The sequence below is a fragment of the Falco peregrinus genome, chromosome 12, assembly GCF_023634155.1.
Source record: "Falco peregrinus isolate bFalPer1 chromosome 12, bFalPer1.pri, whole genome shotgun sequence".
Lineage (NCBI taxonomy): Eukaryota > Metazoa > Chordata > Aves > Falconiformes > Falconidae > Falco > Falco peregrinus.
Genome location: NC_073732.1, coordinates 1,155,091 through 1,173,761, shown reverse-complemented (window position 1 = coordinate 1,173,761; position 18,671 = coordinate 1,155,091). Strand labels below are relative to the sequence as shown.

At 42.3% G+C, this 18,671-nt stretch overlaps 1 protein-coding gene across 6 annotated transcripts in view; it reads right to left on the bottom strand.

Moving 5' to 3' along the window:
* Positions 1–42: 42 nt before the first annotated feature.
* PAK2 (p21 (RAC1) activated kinase 2) overlaps positions 43–18,671 on the bottom strand; it is a 47,791-nt gene continuing 29,162 nt past the window's right edge. For all 6 annotated transcript variants that reach the window (XM_055816882.1, XM_055816883.1, XM_055816884.1 and 3 more), the window contains 12 exons: positions 18,140–18,290; positions 17,234–17,265; positions 16,779–16,886; positions 15,415–15,547; positions 14,678–14,741; positions 13,822–13,870; positions 11,656–11,768; positions 11,008–11,125; positions 9,035–9,134; positions 6,214–6,410; positions 5,521–5,658; positions 43–4,996 (listed from right to left, as the gene is read on the bottom strand). In XM_055816882.1, coding sequence (XP_055672857.1) covers positions 4,910–4,996; positions 5,521–5,658; positions 6,214–6,410; positions 9,035–9,134; positions 11,008–11,125; positions 11,656–11,768; positions 13,822–13,870; positions 14,678–14,741; positions 15,415–15,547; positions 16,779–16,886; positions 17,234–17,265; positions 18,140–18,290 — 1,290 coding nt within the window. In that variant the 3' untranslated portion in view covers positions 43–4,909. The remainder of the gene's footprint in view (positions 4,997–5,520; positions 5,659–6,213; positions 6,411–9,034; positions 9,135–11,007; positions 11,126–11,655; positions 11,769–13,821; positions 13,871–14,677; positions 14,742–15,414; positions 15,548–16,778; positions 16,887–17,233; positions 17,266–18,139; positions 18,291–18,671) is intronic.

Sequence of the window (18,671 nt, the reverse complement as noted above, 5' to 3'; positions counted from 1 at the left end):
CCAACCCCCCCCCCCCATAAATTAAATGCAAAATCACTTAAATGCAGTGTTAGAGAACATCAGTTTAAATGCATAAAGGGTCAATTATATATAAAGACAAAAGATACTACAACAAATTCATTAACCTGAAGAGACAGTGCTTTGTGCAAAACAACATTCTCATGTCTGGTTGGAAAGGCTTCTGAAGACGAGTGGTTTCTTCATTTCCCTTGTCAGTGGTATGAGCAAAGCTTGTACAACATGCAAGAAAGGGGAAGAGAATTTCCCAATAACACACGGGAAATGCACGACATGGTGAGTCCTCGACATTCGCAACCAAGACGGAAACTTGACCCGGATCTTAACTGAACCGCTCTCAACCCCAGAGTAAATTCATTTAGACGTCCGTTCCTGTAGCTAGACTGCCACGCCAGCACGCCACAGCATTTTTACTGTTGCAATGACAAACACAAGCGACTCTCTGCAGCCAGCCAGCGGGCACCAGCAGTCTCGTCCCAAGTCCCAGGCGAGCTACATCCTTGACCCTTCGGCTCTGCTGGTCCAGCGCTGATGAGCGGAGGCAGGGCAGAGCCAAGAGCCATGCCTTTGGAGTGGGCATCGGGACAGGTCATTCCCCACGTAGCCTGTGCAGACACACGTTTGTATGTAGAATGCTGGATGATATTCACAGTGCAATAGAGCAGTCTTGTTTGGAACAGTTACCGGAACATCATCACATTGCCACGATGGCAGTTTACTGGCCCATCAGTCCCACCCCAGGCACTACCAAAAGGCTACCGTACAGCGAACGGGTGGTGGAAGATGTGACCGTGATGAACTAGGCTGGTCTTTGCTCTACTCCCTTCGCAAGAAAGGTGAGGATCCTTGCTTCCCCGTTGGGTGAGAAGGGTGTTTCAGAGCTGCTCTCCTCCCGTCGGTGACCTGGAGCTCTGCAGGAGGCACAGCCGCCCACCAGCAGCGCGTGGCAGCAAGGAAAGCCTGCAGCTACCACGAGGCTGGTACAGGCACCGATGAGCAGTAAAAATTTATAAAGAAACAGGGCAGGCTAGTATAGCATAAAATTATATCCATCGTAATTAAAGCATTCATAAGCTTAATTACAAACAAATACATTCTGTTAATCTCATTAAGACATCTAAACATGTACTCTTTTCAGCTAGTCTTGTCTTAGAAGGTATAAACTCATGATGGGGAACGGGGGGAAAAAACCCCAAATGTTTTTTAAAAGTTTATTTCTAGCCCTGAAAGAACAGTTATTAAACAAAGTCAACAAATACAGTAGTTAATATTGCAGTAACAATTAAATAACATAATGGGATTAAATTACACAAAAGGCAACATTAAAATCTGAAGACAGTTAAAAAAATAAAAAGAAAGCTTGCACCTACTTCCATCTCCATTGACAGCGTGAGGAACAGAGGGAAGAACAGACCAGAGACATTTAATTATTTAACCCCAGCTGGAGACCCTCAACAACCCTCTTGCCTCCTCCCCAGCCCACCCACCACCCCTCCGACCAAGGGACCCAGCCTCTCCCATCTGCTCCAGCTACACTTTTGCACCTCCCTGCACTGGAGAGCCAGGATGAAGCCTACAATTAGTCTCATTAACACCTAAGGCAGGTCAAAGTGCACGTTCCCAGCGCCACGGTTGCTTTAATGAGGAGCCCGGTTTATTCTACACCAACAAGCAAAGCCCAGGAGTCACACGTTCCCTGCACACTTGCGTCTCTGCCACAAGATGCCCAGCTGCACACCCCCCCAGCCGAGCACGCCACGCATGGTGCGCTTCATACCACCCCACGCATCTTGGATCCTGACTCAGGATCTCATGCTGGCACACGGAAGTGAGACACACAGGAATCCCAGCACCTTCCGATGCAATCCCTTGTCATCTACACAAACTCTGGCTGGTCTCTGTCTGCCCGCCCTAGTGACACAGCAGAGTCGAACAGCCCTGCAGCAAGTCTTAAGGACACTGATCTGCTCCCATCAGGGGAAAAAAACCAAACACGGCTTGCATTTTTTATTCCTGCAGACACATGCAGCTGACGTCACTGGAAAACCAATGCCCGCCACACTGCGAGACAAAAGCACGGCACAGCAACCTCCTCACGGCTCTCCTCTTCTGCCAGCCCCATCTCCGACCCCGATTTCTGGCAGTGGGGAGAGGAACCTCACCGTCCAACAACAAAGCTGCTGGGGGAGCGGTGGGCATGGGCATGTCTCAGCCTCAGAGCTAAGCACCTTCCAGGTCACCCGGCCAGGCACTGGGGTATGTTTTGGTAACCTCTGGACTGGGCCAAGTTTTGTGTGCCAAGACGGCTGAAAGTCTGGAAATCATCTCCAAAGTAGACTAAATCGGACAAATTTTGTAACATGTTTTAAACCATTCTCATTCACCAAGAAAAGTGAACTAATAAGTTAAAATTACTTAAGATTTCTTGGTTTTCTATTTAAAAAAATTAAATTTATTGCAAGGTATCTTACTGCCTAGATTGTGCCATAAAAAAATAAGGAGAAAAAAAAAAGAGAAAGAAGAAAGAAAGAAAGAAAAGCTCCCAGTTTAACTCCGGCACAAGGAGTTTCACAAAGTCCACTGCCAGCAATGGACAAAGAGGGAATCATTGGTATGACAGTTCTATTTTCTCAGCCAAGCTTCCTCGCTACTTCATTTGGTCAGGGAGCCAGACGCGCCCAACCCGGGGCATTGCCGTTACAGTGTGTACAGTGTCCGTGGCTCGTAATACATTTTGCCTGGGAAATGCATCTAGGTTTCCTTGCCTGGAATGAGACACTTCCTTGAATTTAAAACTGTAACTATTCTTACACTTAGAGCTAGAGGGATTTATTCCTGTGATGGAGCAGCTAACAATTTACCCGACATTAATTTTTACTACCACGCAAGAGTAGCATACAAGCTGTACTGCGCTACTGTAGTGCCCTGCACAAGGCATCGTGTTGGTACCACACCAATTCCCAGTAGCTAGTGAGCCGCAGCAGCGGATGCTGCAAGACCCCAGCCCCAACTCCCCCTCCACCATCGGCACAAATAACCCCCACTGTTCTGGCCAGCTGCTCTCAACTGGAAGTTGGTTTTGTCATACCTTGGCTACCAGTCGTCTCCAAAACATAGTTACCTCTATCACTATACAAATACTGAAATTATCTGAAAATGTCTTCTATCTTCTGCCAGCAACGTTTGTAAAAGTGTGCAAAAAAAAATTTTATTCAGGGTCCTCTGTCCATATGCAGCCATAACCCTACCTGTCCCAGGTCCTGCCCCACTGGGAACGCGGTAAAATCCCACTAAAGTAACAGTTGTTCTTTCACAGAATCATTTGGCACATTGTCACCACAGTTGGCTCTTCGTTAAACTGTTGGGGAAGTTGAAATGCACAGACTGTAGCACTAGAAGAAGCCGCAGCACAGGCTCTTCTACACTTGCCCCTGGTAACACCCCAAGAACTCAACTGCTCAAGTTGCTCACTGTCCTTCAGAGGGAGGCACTTTTTCTTGCATTGCATGTTTGACTTCAGCCATTCTAGTTGGTACAATGTCTTTAGTGAGAAAGGATCAGCGTGACACATCATGTCTCCTCAACCTTGAATGAGCCAGTCAAATAAGCCCCATGAATGTCTGACAGCGCTGTTCTCCCCCCTCAGCTTTCGTCTTCTCAGAACAGCGCTCTGGCATTTCCAGGTGTTCATAATCTTCTTTTTGAATCATATTTAAAAACTCATGTATCTTCAGTGTCCTCAGATCCGATTATTCGTTCTTCTGATTTCATTAGTACAAACGGAGCACATACAAAACTGGAAAAAATAGCTCTGATACTTAAACTGACAACTCCATAGGTTGATGCATTATTTGCTTGGGGAAAAAAATACAACATATACAAAAATGTATTTGATACAAAGAAGGGAAATGTAAAATAAAAAAGTCAAAGGCACCAGCATAACTTCCAAAGCCCAAATCAGAGCACAGATACAATACATGTTTTTGAACCACCCACCGCACCAAGCACGTTATCCCTCAAGCTTCTGGCCAGCAAGTCTAACAGGGAAAAAATACAGAGCAGACAGGAAGACAGCTGGAATTTTTTCTTGCCCTGACTATAGCTGATCATTTGATCATAAATAAAGTATCTGACCCCTACCTACATATCGATAAACCAACATCCAAAGACTCGATCCATCATTAAGTTTCCACAAAGAGGCCACACCTTTGATTAAAAGTCCCCAGAACACAGGCATATGAGAAACAGCTGAATACTACTCTTCCCCCCTCTCCATATTCATCTTAAAAAGTGAAAAACATCTCAACACGTTACGATTTCTTAAGTAGCCGGGTTATCAATTCTACAGTACAGTGACAGCTAATCTGTAAAGGAAATGAGGGGCAAGATGTACCTTCACATTGTCACACTTGCCGTGAATCTAGTCATATGGGAGCTTACTAGAGTGATTTGAAACTAGACAGGTAAAGGGGAGGAAGAGGAGAGTGAAAGAGACCAGCAGGCAAAATTAGTACTGCTCTCTGAAAGCTTGAATCTGTCATTCAAGTATTGAAAGTACCCAGAAGGGTACAATGAATGGGAGTTGTTACAGTGAAGTCATTAAAAACCCTTAAAACCCTGGGCACAGTAAGTGGCATTTCTGGGCTGTGTGGAAAAAAAAGGAAAAAAAAAAAAAAAATGTCCTCAGTTCCTTCTGGACCCCAGACAGGGATCACTAGAGTCACCACAATTCATTTTGGGTGTCTTCTGGATGACAGTTTCTTCCCTTTTGCAGACGTTTCCCCCCCACCAAAATCCCTTCCCACCCCCCCGAGGTGTAACAATGTCATATATTATAAAGATTTGTAAAATACAAACAAACAAAAAAAGGATGAAGGCTGTGGCAGTAATGTTAGCGGTTACTCTTCATTGCTTCTTTGGCTGCCAAGATCAGTGGTGTCAAGCTAGACAGAGGTTTGGCCAGTTTCAAGAAGGGATGCTGCCAGGAAGAGAGAAATACAGTAAATTAGTGAAAGACTGTTTAAAAAGCCAGCAAAAGCCATATACCTATCCAGCCCTTTTCTTTCCAAGGTATGAAAAGCAATGCAAATGCTGTCAGTGCCCAGCTCCTGAAGGGACAACTCCAGAGCACCTCAAGCCCAGTAATCATTCCTCCTCCTCACCCCAGAAGAGCCTAGGCCTTTTTGCAATAATTCATTACAAAGAGGTTTCCTGCTCAAACATCTCTCAGTCGCATTCTGCTCACTTCAATGTCCCTATTACAGTCAGTTTGTAAACTGCTGGATGCTTTAGCAGCAGCAGAACAAAGGCACTGTTCTTTGTTACCGAGGGAAAGACTTCAGAGTACGTACTACAGTCTTCGACGACTGTAGTTGCTACCAACTCCTCCCCACTAGACTCCAGAGAAAACACAAAAAAGGGTGCAGCCTACGCTATGGTTTATCACAGGCTGACCTTACTCACGGCTTCTCTGTCTGGCTGTGAGAAGAAGGTGACTCTCACCTGTAGCAGTTCTTTGGCTGATCCTCTTTTCTCTACATCCATCTCCAAACATCGGTTCAAGAAATCCCGGAATATTGGGGACAGTTTCTCAGGGTTCTGTAGCTCTGGTGTGCCATTAGTTGCTATCAAATATAAAGCCTGTAAAACGAGGAATATCGTATAACCAAGCCAAATCTTTAAAAGATGCCAAACTGACCTGCCTAGCGGTAATCCCTTAGTCTAGATGAGAAAGGGCTCTGCAGTCCACTTCTCTCCCTAGCGAGACGAAAAACTGTAAAAATGCCACAATTATAGACAGTCATGACCTACTCTGGCTAGTAGCAAAATAACCTTCAAAATCTTTTGGCAACAGATACTTACCTTGGCAAAGAAAATACCAGATTCTGACACAAGCAGCATTTTTCATAATGTAATGGATTTACTTTCCCTAAACCATCACAGAAGACTGACTACAAAGTCCAATGTTTTAGTTACAAGCAGGTATGAATCTTCTAAACAGAAAAATTCAGGGTAGGGCTGACTGCAAATTCAAGACTGCTATCTCCCTTTGGAGGAATTTCCTTGCACTACTCACGCTCATTGGGGTTTTTGTTTCATTTTCTTTTTAACGTGTACACTATTAATGAACAATTATTGAAAATGTTCATATAGTAAACACGCGCAAACAGTTCTAGCAACATCTGGACTTCTTACCCTCAGGGGGTTTTCGTTGAGGTACGGGGGTTCTCCTTCCACCATCTCGATGGCCATGATGCCCAGTGACCAGATATCCACTTTAGGGCCGTACGCTTTCCGTGTGACCACCTCGGGGGCCATCCAGTAGGGAGTTCCAACCATAGTGCTGCGCTTGCTCTGCTCTGGGGTGATCTGAGCACAGAAACCAAAGTCGGCTGTAGGATAACAGAATTTTAAAATGTTAAATTGGTGCACCCCAAGTAAGTGGGCTTCCTAGAAGACTTCTCTATTACTACACATATATTCTACTCCTCTACACTTGAGAGGGGCTTGGGGGGGTTTCTCCTCCCCCTCCCCCCACTACATTCTCTATACTACAAAATCCAATGTGCAAGATAGATACAAAACCTGAAGGTGTTTAAGCAGGGCAGAATTCCATGGAATGAAGATAAGGCTTTTTGTCCTCTGGAAAAGGGGCAAAAGTATTACCCTGTAGAAGAACTGTATTTTGTCCAGTCCTTCCTTCATGAATCCCAGACTGGTAACAGCTAAAAAAAATTAATCAAGCAGAACAAGAAGGCAAGTGTTCTACACGTGGTACGTTATACAGTCTGAACTAAAATAAACCACCAAAACCCACCAAAAAATCCCCAACAAATCCACAAACCATGGCTTCTGCCCTGCTAAACAGATTTGTGCAGCTATCGAGTTCAACATTTCACGCAATTTGGCTATCAAATACATGTACTACAGCTGACAGAGACAGGGAAACGAGGCTTCAGATACATGCTACCCCACTCAGCAGAAGGAGCCTAGACAAACAAACCTTTCCACAAGGTAACTACCAAAGAGAACAACCACACGCAAGAAAACAAGAAAAGTCACCTATTCCTATAGCCTTCAGGTGCAGCAGCAATGCATGTTCCATCATGTTACTTTATCCAGCTGCAGCACTCTCACTTCCCAGGCATGTAAAGCATCAATAAGAACACAGTTAAGGCAGGAGACAGATATTACCTTATCATTGACACTAAGTTTGAGAGAGAGAGAAAGAGAGAGAAAGAGAGAGAGAAAGAATTTAAAAATTTTGAGTCGATTTTGAAAGTGTTATGCCAAGCGCTGCTAACAAAAGAGCCACAGTCATGGAAGCATGAAGTTGTACCAAGAGGACACGTTAACAAAGAACTACCCCCACCCTGCTTGCTGAAACACTGCAAACCAAAACAAAACCAACCAACCAACCAAAAAAAAAAATAAAAATCGAACCTACAGGAGTCACCGAGTTGCTCATCAGCACTTCCTGGCCTTTATCCAGGTGTCATACTCAAAGCACAGCTCATTCCAAAAGCAGCACCAATGCACGTCTCCTGACCTCCCAACAAGGCCGTCAGCAAGGAGAGAGAAGACAGGCCAGATGCAGAACCCAGCTCCACCAGCCAGTAGCGTGTGTAGGTGCGTAGTGGTGACAGGCAGACCGGTATCTCTTCCCTCTCCTGTCACCTGTGTCCCTCAGGCCAGAGCCTCCCACAGAAGGGGAAGAGCTTGAAAAGAAGGTGCAACTTCTTCCAACCTCCACCCTAAAGGACTGCTAGAAGCTCGATAATCACAGCCAAAGAAGAGCTTATCTCAACACTGATTACAATACCGTTCTTTACAACTGACTCCTGTTTTCTCCTGTCTCTCCCTCCTCCTCATCCTCCCCCAGCGTCCTGGGGAGGATGGTTCTTTACACAGGCTGCTAACCCTGTCCTTTTGACACTCTGCTTTGCTTTGACAGCTCTTACTTTTTTGAGCCTTCTCCAGCTAACTCTTCTCAGCCACATCCTTCTACTGTAACTATTCACTTGTCTTTAGCCTCTGAATTCACACAGTTTGTCCACAAACACATCACACCCTCAAAAAATAAAACTTCCTATGCAAGCAAGAAGTGCCTCCAACAATGCTGGTAAGCAAATCAAGGTGCTTATAATCTTTCTTCCCACTCAATCTCATAAACAACATGAGACTGCAAACCATCTACACTAAGGAATATTGCCGAGATACATTTTCATGGCATTTCAAATTCCTATCCAACTGTAAAGTCACCATCCCTTAACTCTTTGGTCACTTCACGCTCTGCACATTCCTACATACCAAGAAGTCAGACAGACAATGCACCTCTCAACAGTCCCGACAGCTTCTTCAAGTGGTTTCACATGTTTTTTTTATTCCCACAAGTTTACACACACCAGAAACTGACTTACTGTACACAAGTCCATGCATGCATAACAATTACCTGAAAAGCAAGTAGTTTCTTTTGTCATTTCATGATTGTATTAATGAAAGTGTGTTACACTGTCAGTCCAAGAAAAGGAGACCCAGTACAGGCATAGCGTAAGACTAGACAGCAATACAATTGGTTAATAATGTATAATTTTCTTGTTAGTGACCTTCTAATGAAAAAGGGAAAATGTCAAAAGCAAAGGCATGACAACCTGAAGAGACTAACAAAGCAACTGCAGTTAGCTGCAACTTTTCTCTTGCAATCATTTACATCTTTGCTTCATTGTACGGTGCCAGTTAGTTCATATTTAGCAACGTATTCATGTGGCAACAGGTTTGCTTCAACATCCTTCTAGTCTAACACGTTCACAGCCTCAGTCTTAGGGTCCTCAGAATTTCATACCTGCCACCTGCGAGTTATACATTTCATAAGACAGAACGAATTTCTGTTACTCACAGTCTATCAAAATACACCTCAGCTTTCCCTGCCAACTCTCCTTCTACCAAGTTACACTCTCAAGTCAAAGTTTACTGGGACAAGGAAAACAGAACATTGAAATAATTGTCTGGTACTCACTTAGTTTAACGGATCCATCCATTCCTAACAGCACATTGTCACTCTTAATGTCTCGGTGGATGACCTGGTTGGCATGTAGGAACTCAAGTGCTTGCAAGCACTGGATGGGAGAGGAAAAAAAAAACACCAAACAACAATTCAGCATATGGAAATAATGGAAATAGAATTTGTGCGTGTGAACACAAATGCAAAAGCAATGCTTACACCCTCATCCAATGCTGACTGCAAAAATATAACAGGTATTATTTAAAATAACCAGCAGAGGAAGCTCTTGTGCTAAAAAATACACTCCAGATCTCAGGAGGTCAAAAACCTTTTAACCATGGAGTAAGTTTCTCTGCTATCCCCTAAATCAAAGTCCTCACATCTCCCAGTTGTCACCCAGTATGCTCCCAAAAATTCTAAGATGTTAGTTTTGGTACATCCCACAAATTCTACAGAAGAATTGAGAGATTTTTAGCCTGAAGTCTCACCAGAAGGAATTGGTGAGACTTTCTTCTCAACACACACAGAGAACTCCTACAGGGAAGGCTGCAAAACATCTTACGAAAGTCACTAATACTGTTTTTGCTTTGTTTTTAAGATTAAAACCTTTCACACTAAGTTTCTGCCTAAAAGCATACTGAAATTTACTTTTGCTATTTGAGAATAAAAGGGGAAAAAAAACCAGAAGGTTCTTCTCTTTCAGTATCAGCAGAACATTTACCATTTGCAACTTGGCACGGCTGTAGTCCCTAGTGAGGTTTTTATGTCTTCATTTGCTTTAGCAAAGTGGCACCGATTTACCAAACGAAGCGTATCTAATATACTGGGCAGCAGAGTTTTGATGAAGTACAATAGTTCAGTATTAGACTTTTTCCTGAGAAGTTAAATACTGTTACAGTAAATAGCTGCTTTGGGTTCTCTGCTTCCAGCTCCAGTTTCTCTGGAAACCATTGCCTGTCCATACACGTTAATGTACAAGTTTGCTTCCCATCCCCTCCCTTTGGGTGAGTCATCAAAAGCAGATGGCAGGTTGATGTAGCCCAACGGAGGGGTTAAGAGCCTAAGTTTCTCCTGCACAGCAGAAATACAATTACTTCTTCTGCCATAAGAAACCAAGTCTGAGCTGGACACCAGCATTCTGACTCAGGGCAGAAACTACTGGTAAGTTGTGACATTTTTAACTCTCCCATTTGAAATCTTACTGCAATCTCAAAATTACTCCAACTACAGTCTTCTGGAGAATTATTTCTCTGAGAAATCCATAAAGAAAGCTTAACTGTCACAGAACTATAGATTTCACACACAACGAAAACTACTAAAATGAGAAAGGGACAGTCTGCGCCAAGTTCATCTTTATTTTAGTACATGTTTCTTAAACCATTCTTGTTTCATCAGATCCACTTCCACTCTTTAATCAAACACAGTTCCTCTTCCACCTTCTAGAAAACACTCATAAGCTTTCAGGATGTTTTCCTTTTTTTTTTTTTTTTAAATATGATTACATCTCTACTTTCTATGTTACCTATATATGAACACTCAAGTTTTCTTTTTGGTGCCTTTGAATAGTCTTCATTAGTCAAAATTAAAAAGACATTCTTCCCAGCTGCTAAATTTCTTCATTGCTCTTCCCTGAACTTGAGTTCACGTTATTAATATCTTTCTGTTAGGACTGTCAGCAGGACTAGGTAACCCAGGCACCAAAGCCAAAATCTTTATTTGCTCCATCACCCAACACTCCCCAACACCCAGCTCAAAAACTACTGTAGCTCTTTTGTGTTACAACTTGCAAATCCCCAGTTTTCTGAGTTAAACTACTTTTGTTATTTTCTGTAATTTTAAGATTGATTTCTGCTCTCAGTGTCATTCACTCTTCCTAACTCCATGTCTCCAACAGCAATTGTTGCAATTACTCCTAACCTAAGTGTACCACAAAACCTAGGGGAATGGAGTGCACCTTCATTCCTGTACCCACCAACTGTAATACTCACCTCTCTGCAAACAGCAGCAATCTGTGCTTCATCCATACACGTTTCTGTGACCACATCTGTTAGAGAGCCTCCAGCTAGATACTCCATCACCACAAACAACTCATCTCCTACGAGGTAACTACAAACAGAAAATGAAAAGCATGCCCGTTTGCCATCAAGGAATCGAGAACTGAAAAGGGACTGTTAAGAGCTGATCAATGAAACAATTCATAAGCATTTCAAGACAAACAGTAATGAAAGTTATCTCTGGGAAGTAGCCTGAAATGTAAATGCTGACAGGAAAAGCTGTGTGCTTCTTACTACCTAAACAGGCAGCGTAACACCCTACATCTCTCATGCACAACACAAGCACTGTCCCAACTGTGCTCGTGCACCGCTGATCCCCAAAATGACACGTAGCACTGCATTCACGACAGAAGATGCCTTCTTACTGATTCATCAAGACCATTCCCTAGTTGACTTTTTTTCTTCCCACCCCCCCCACCCCCCCATTTTTCTGTTTTCTTTTTCTTAGATGACAGTCTAAATACAGATTTATTTGCTTGTAAGACCTTTAGGTACAGGAAGTGTATGTCTGTGTAAGTATATCAAATTTTAACCTCTTGAAAACCTTGGGGATTAAGGAATCAGCCAGATGTCTGCATTTACCTGTCCAGGAAGTTGACTATGTTGGGGTTCTTTAGCTCCTTCATTACCAAGATCTCATTAATAATCAACTCCTTCTTGGGCTGTTTCTGCAGGTTTATCTGTTTAATAGCAACCTGAATAGGACAAAATAAAACAGCAATCACTCAAACTTGAGTATCAAAACCTTTCGGTCATTCTTAACACAGTGAAAAGTTAGAAGAAATTCTGTAACAGGATTAAAGGAGTTTAGTACAGCTTGCGGCTGTATTTTTTATTTATTTATTAGCATACAACTTAAAAGAACGCAACTTGATGAGCATAAACTTGCACCCACAGCCAACATCATCCTCTTGCAGCTGAAAAGATCCACAAAAAAATAACAAAGGCCAGAACAGGCAGCAACGGAAACATTCAGGAGATAAAAAGATACTTGCCCAATCTCCTATCAACAGGCCTAAAGCAGAAGAGAATTGTGTAGCAACTAAGAGACAAAGCGTAGGACTTCCAACGCAAGGCATGGCAATTTGTTTTTCTATTTTCTGACTGAATTAGTATTTGGGTGTAACGAACGCAGGCAGGCAAAAGGAATTCCTCTCTAAGCAATTAAGCCAATGATTACCCCAGAGAGAGAAGGGAAGAGAAAGACCTATCTTGTCCAGGAAAATAAGCTAAGCAGGACAAGTATTCCAGACTTTAAAATTGAGAATAATTGTGCCAGTTATGTTAGCTGCAACACTTTAAGGAGACAGTTCGGAGCTTTACAAGATAACCTACCCACAAGTCCAAAACCAAACAGAAGAACCAATATAATCTTGTAGAAATTATCATTATCATGTGGCCAAAGGCATTAAAAGAAGAGAACTTGTGGCACAGAATCGCAAAATAACAGATTGGAGGGGACCTCTGAAGGCCATCCTGCCCAATCCCTTGCTTAAAGTACAGCCAACACGGAGCAGGTTGCTGAGGGTCTTGTGCAACTGAGTTTTGCATGGAGATCTCAGCAAGTACAATTCCACCACCTCTCTGGGCTCCCGTCCCATGTTCAATCATCCTGACTCTGAGGGAAAAAAAATTCTAATATCTAACCAGAATTCCCCTTATGGCAGTTTTTATCTGTTAACGTCTGTCACTGCATAGCTCTAGAGGAGTCTAGTACCATGTTCTCTACATCCTCCCATTAGAGCGCGGAAAACAGCAATAAAATCCTCCTTTGTCCATCTCTTCTTACCACGGAGCAGACCCAGTTGTACCCTCTGACATGAAGCACTGCGGAAGCCAGAGGGGTACCGCGTCCACGTAATGCATGAAGGCTGCAAGCCATCAGCTGCCAGCCCACCTGCCTGACAAGATGCAGAGGAGGTCTAAGAAAGGAACTGGACTGTGACATTGACTCTGCAGTCAGGAAGAGGACGTGAAGTCCTGCAGTATGTAGAAAGCAATTTAAGAGACGACGTACTGAGATGACTGAAAGGCTTGCGTTTTATCAAGACGTGGTGCTCCACTGCAGTACTGGTAAATGTGGTTACTGTTGAAAGGGCAATTACTTATCAGTGACCTAAGGGATGGCTACTTGTGGATATTTAAAGGAAAATTAAGGAAACCTGAATTCCAAGAATAGCAAATAATTGCTGAAATTTTAGTGCCAGGAAGCAGAGATGACCACCGGATGACAAGCGTGCAGAGTACTGCCAATGTCATCAGTTTCACCGAGTGGGTTTGGAGACACCAAGGAGTAAAAGCAAAGAGCAGGATGTGGAGCAGGCATTCTAAATACATCAAAGAATAACATGGGGCAAGCTGCTTCCATACAGATAGGCACATCCATCACCTTTACTGAGACCGGACTAGAGAACAAGTGTACAAAGACAAAACAAACTTTTATTTCTGAAAATGCCAGACACCATTGCCTACAATTCTTGAAGGATAAACTGTTTTCAAAACCCATTTCTGGAACACTTCACTCCCTCTGCTTTTCACTGGAAAGACAAAACTATTTTTAGCTTTCATCATCTGATTACTACAGAACAAGGCAACACTGTTAGAAATGACTATGATAAATATTCTTCTGAGAGGTGATAGCAGAGATGGGAGCCACAGAAAGAAATCTAGTCAAACCATTTCAGCCACCTACAGAAGAACATTTATACAAAGAAAGCGTTTTCTTTACAATGAACATAGAAAGCTTACCTCCTGCCCGGTTGCCACATCAATAGCTGTGAAAACTGTACCTGAAGCCCTGTGAAGAAAAACGTTACAGCAAGTTGCACCTCTCTGTGAAAAACATGCACATGAACAAACAAGCCACAAACACAAAATTGTGTCAGATGTTGATGTTGCAAGAGCTGTACCAAAAAAAAAAAAAGCTATTAAAAATAAGTGGTATCACAGAAATGCCAGTCAGTTAACACAAAGCTGACTAATTGCAAATACACTCTTCTGACACCAGCTAGGCCTCCTGCATCCAGGACATCGAAGCCCCCAGAACTTGGGCTGCTCCCTACGATCTGGTAAGCTGAGCAGCACTTTCTGTAGTAGGTATTACTTTTCATTTTCCCCCAGGGGAACCCTGCCCACAAACACACACAGACCTATTTGGAAAGTATACAGTAGGAGTTAGGCATATATATAATCAAAGCTGGGAAAGCTACAACTTGCATATACTTTCTTCTCAGAAGGATTCAGAGGACCACTAGAAGAATAACTTAGTCATGGCAGTGTTGTTAGCTTAGCACACAGCAAGGCTCGCGGCGCGCCCTCGTGCTGTTCAGCAGTCATGTAACAAAACGGATGAACGCATCTTACTGGGAGGGGAGAGTACCAGCTGCACCAACAGCAAAGCTACAGAGCGACACTTTTCGTGTTAAAAGATGCAATTCAAAACTTCCACCACCGTGTAAAGCCTTCACCATCCGTTTTATCACTGCTTAATACAGGCAACACTTCTGCCTGCTTCAGTAAGCGGTGGCTACGTGATGTATCAGACAGAACAGTACACCGCGTCTAATGTTGGCTCGCTGGGAAAGAAAGTGGGCTGAATACTTACCCCTGCCCAATTTTTTCATATCTGTTGTATTTTTTCTTGGGATCTCCTATGCTTACAATAGTGCCTAAAAAAAATAACAAAACAAAAGTCAATCCAGCTGTCCCCCCTTAGAAGAGCTGGCCTGGCCAAGGTACCTCCAAGAGTGGGCCAGCTCAGGTAGTAAAGGCTGATACATGAAGAGCCAAAGCTTCCTGACACTGTTCCACTCACAAATGGCCCAACTTCAGACAAGCATTATTTATATATACTAGATTATATTCTTCATGAGACAGATCATGCTATTTCCCCTAGTATCTCAATTTAACAGTAGTCTTCTCTGTAGCAAAACCAGGTATGAGGTTACGACAAATCCATTAGCTCAGCCAAGTCCAGAAATTATTCAGTTCTCGACTTAAGCACAGGAACTTTAATACAGTGAAAAGTTATCTTCAAGATGATTACGGAACAAGCAACAGCAAAAACTACTTTGTGTTATTATGGTTGTATTATACATACAGGTCACATTAGCACAACTGAACTTCAAGCCAGAAAAAACTTCTACAATTTTTTGTTATCCAATAGGGCTCTGAAGCATATTAAATTGCCAAAATTTCTGAAAGTAGTACTTTCAGCCTGACACAAAACTAGTCAAGCACAGTCCTCAAACAACCCTTACACAAAAATAGGATGAGGGCAAAAACTTAACATTCCTCCCTCAGTCATAAAGCTTTTGTTTATCCAAAATAAAAAACACCTACGCAGTTTTTCCATGATCTCTTCATCCGACATTTTGGTCTTCTTTTTCTGCTTATCACCTGATTTTGTCGCACTGTCAACAGAAGTGTCACTGGCTTGTGCAGGGATGGGGTCAATTACAGACCGTGTATAAATCTGTTAAGAGAGACCATTTACCTGAGCATTTTCTTTACAATCATTGCCCTTCAGTTGAAAACAATCCCAGTTCTTCAAGATCCCTAAGCACCATTTTACATAATATGTTGGAGGCAGAAATTAGACCTGAGAAACGTTAAAAGTCCACTAAGTCAAGATGCTGGCAACCTTACTGACCTCTGAAAGAAAGACCCAAACACCTCCTGAACAGCATAGATGCTAGGGGATTAACTCCAACTTCCACAGAGATGTTTTGTGGGTTTGCTACCTGTTTATTCGTTATAATCTATGCTAGTTAATACAACAGAAACCACTATTTCATAGCGAGATCAACTACCAGTAAGATCTAAAGGAAAAAAAGCTTCATGCTTTGCCATGAAAAGAAGCACGAGACTAAGAAATTTCCCAGTTGCCCCAGTTTTGGGCATTTTCTTGGAGCTTTACTTAAGTCCCACCTGAGCAGTTCACAGACATACACAGCTGCTCTAGAAATATCAGACTGTAGACTTGTCACATTTTCTACGTCTACATACTGAGTGGGCAATATAAAGCAGTAACACTTGACAAAAAAAACACAACTCACATTTGCACTCCTGGAGCGAGAGTAAGTGGGCAAGAGTAGCAAAATATACAGCTACCACAGCCAAAAGAATGAGCCAGAGTAAGTGGGAACCCTGGGACACTATTAACAAGGTGTGTAGTTCAGGATGACTACACTAAAACTGAATGAACAACTTCGTAAGTGTTTATATTCATGCAATGTTGATGACTGAGTGAAATAAGCAAAATAAGCTTTCAAATCTTAAAACTGAATTGTGTCGGGTTTAGGTAGTATATTTGCTGAAGGCTATCACACTGCAATCAAACAAAACAAAGAAAATTAAATACATTACACTTGTACCACTGTCCTGTGCAAAGTTACAGAAACTGGCTATAGCTTTTTAGAGCTAAAAAGCTGCCGCCTCATATGTTGGGTTGAAGGACAAGCATAACTGGATACCTTCAACACATGCCAACAAACAAAACAGCACTAACCTCAGGATTTCTGATCCAACTGATATCCAGAAATTAGGCATTTTCTTAGCAAACAAGTAAAAACCAGAACTTTTCCCTAAAAACTTACAACAGTTCATTTCACAAATATAACACTTCACTAGAAAACAGAAGTAGAAACTAAGTTCTGCAATACTGAGAAATGCAGGTCTGCACAGTAATTTTTACGGCTGCTCACCGATTTTGTGTGATCTGGTCGTGGAGCAATAACAGGAGGAGGAGCTTCTTCATCATCCTCATCATCATCTGCCACAGCTGTTGATGGTTCTGAACCTTTGGCATTGGTCTACATTTTCAAAGTTAAAAAAACCCAAACCACGAGATTATCTCCTGCACAGTGTTAAAGACATGCTTTTTTTTCCCCTCCCCTGACATGAAGATAAAAGAATTTTGATGTTGAACCAAAAAGACAGGTTGAGTGGTTTAAGTGCCCTATTACATTTTATTATGAGACTCAAAATACTACTGCTCCAGTGAAATACTCTCTGTTGACCCCCCCAATTCATGTTTTTATTCCACACAAAAAAAATATCTCATTTTGTTTTATATTGCAAGATTCAGCATAACAACAAATACAGAAGACTTGAACTTGCTTGCACCTAAGAATACATAAAGAATAGTAAACACACTCACCGTTGGTGTTCCTGACGGGAAACCATCTTTTTCTAAATAAGACAAATAGCAGAACATATAAGATCATCAGAAAAATAATGAAAAGTGAACTTTACAGAGTAAAGAACACAGACTGCTCTGGAGATTATTTTTTTTTCCATCTCTCAGAAAGCAAATTTCATGGTCACAAATACAAGAAACCAGTATTGCACTGTAAGACCATGCAGAAGGAAGCTGTAAGTTTCTAAAATCCTCCCCTAAGGGTATACAAACCTATTCATTCCCCAGCTTGCTCTTCACCTCACTTGAATACCCACACATAGTTTTCTAAACTGATCACTGCTGGTCACACTTACATGTTCTGTCTTACTGAGATGTTCCCTTAAGGGTATTTTGAATCAAGGATGAGAAATACAAACTCTTATTACTAAGCTACTTCCAGAAATAATTTGGAAGAAAACTAGGTAAAACTGCATCTGCTTGTACGACAGTTATTCTCTCAGCCCCCCACATAGCTCCCAATGTAGAAGCCACAATTTATTTTGCATCTTTGATGTCACCATATGGTGATATCGAATTTACAGATAACCACTTTGGCCACAGACGGGAGGAGCAAGGTCTCCGGCACGAAACCAATCAATTGCAGTCTCAGAGTCCCAGCTTCATCAACACAGCCCATTAAGTTAATTTTGACTGCTATTTTGAATTATCCAGTTCTATTTCTTTCCCTCTCCACTTAAAACAGGAAATTAACTGGACAATGCCAGTTTCCATTAAGTTTTAAATCCATCTTCAAATATTTGTTCCTCATTGAAAAATAGCTTGCTCTTTCAGCATTTGAATCTGATTTATTATTCTGAAAGAGAGAAAGACTGTTCCAAACACCCAACTCCTCTGCAATGTGCCTTGCACACACTTGGATCTCACCTGGAGCAGAAAAACTCAGATACTTCTGTTTTGCTGTGTCTTTGGAGTCATAGAATTTCAGCACATCTAGTACTGCCTGGGGGTTTTTCTTCTGTTCTAGCTTCGTGATATTTGAGGTCTGAAGCAACCGAGCCCATTGCTCTGGCATTCCCTGAAGAAAAAAAAAAGGCTGCTTTAAGCATCCTTCTAGTATTTTGAAGATTTTTTAAAAAGCAGAACAGATTTCATTCTTCTACAAAAAGCATAACACACGCAGCCTTAAACACATGACCAAGCAGATGGGGTTTAATGGGGAGCCATACATGCACACCACACATCTCTGTGCCCATGACACCACCTCTTTCAGGTGTATTAAGCCAGGAATGGGAATACAAAAGCACTCAACAGAACCAGCATTACCCGCTAATGAAAGTAAACTGAGGAGGGTTTCTCAGGGAAGGCTCTGCCAGGTGACACAAAGCATCAGATCTGACATTCACACTGCAGAAGTACTAACACGCCACAGTCTCATTACTCTGCATGCTGTACAAAT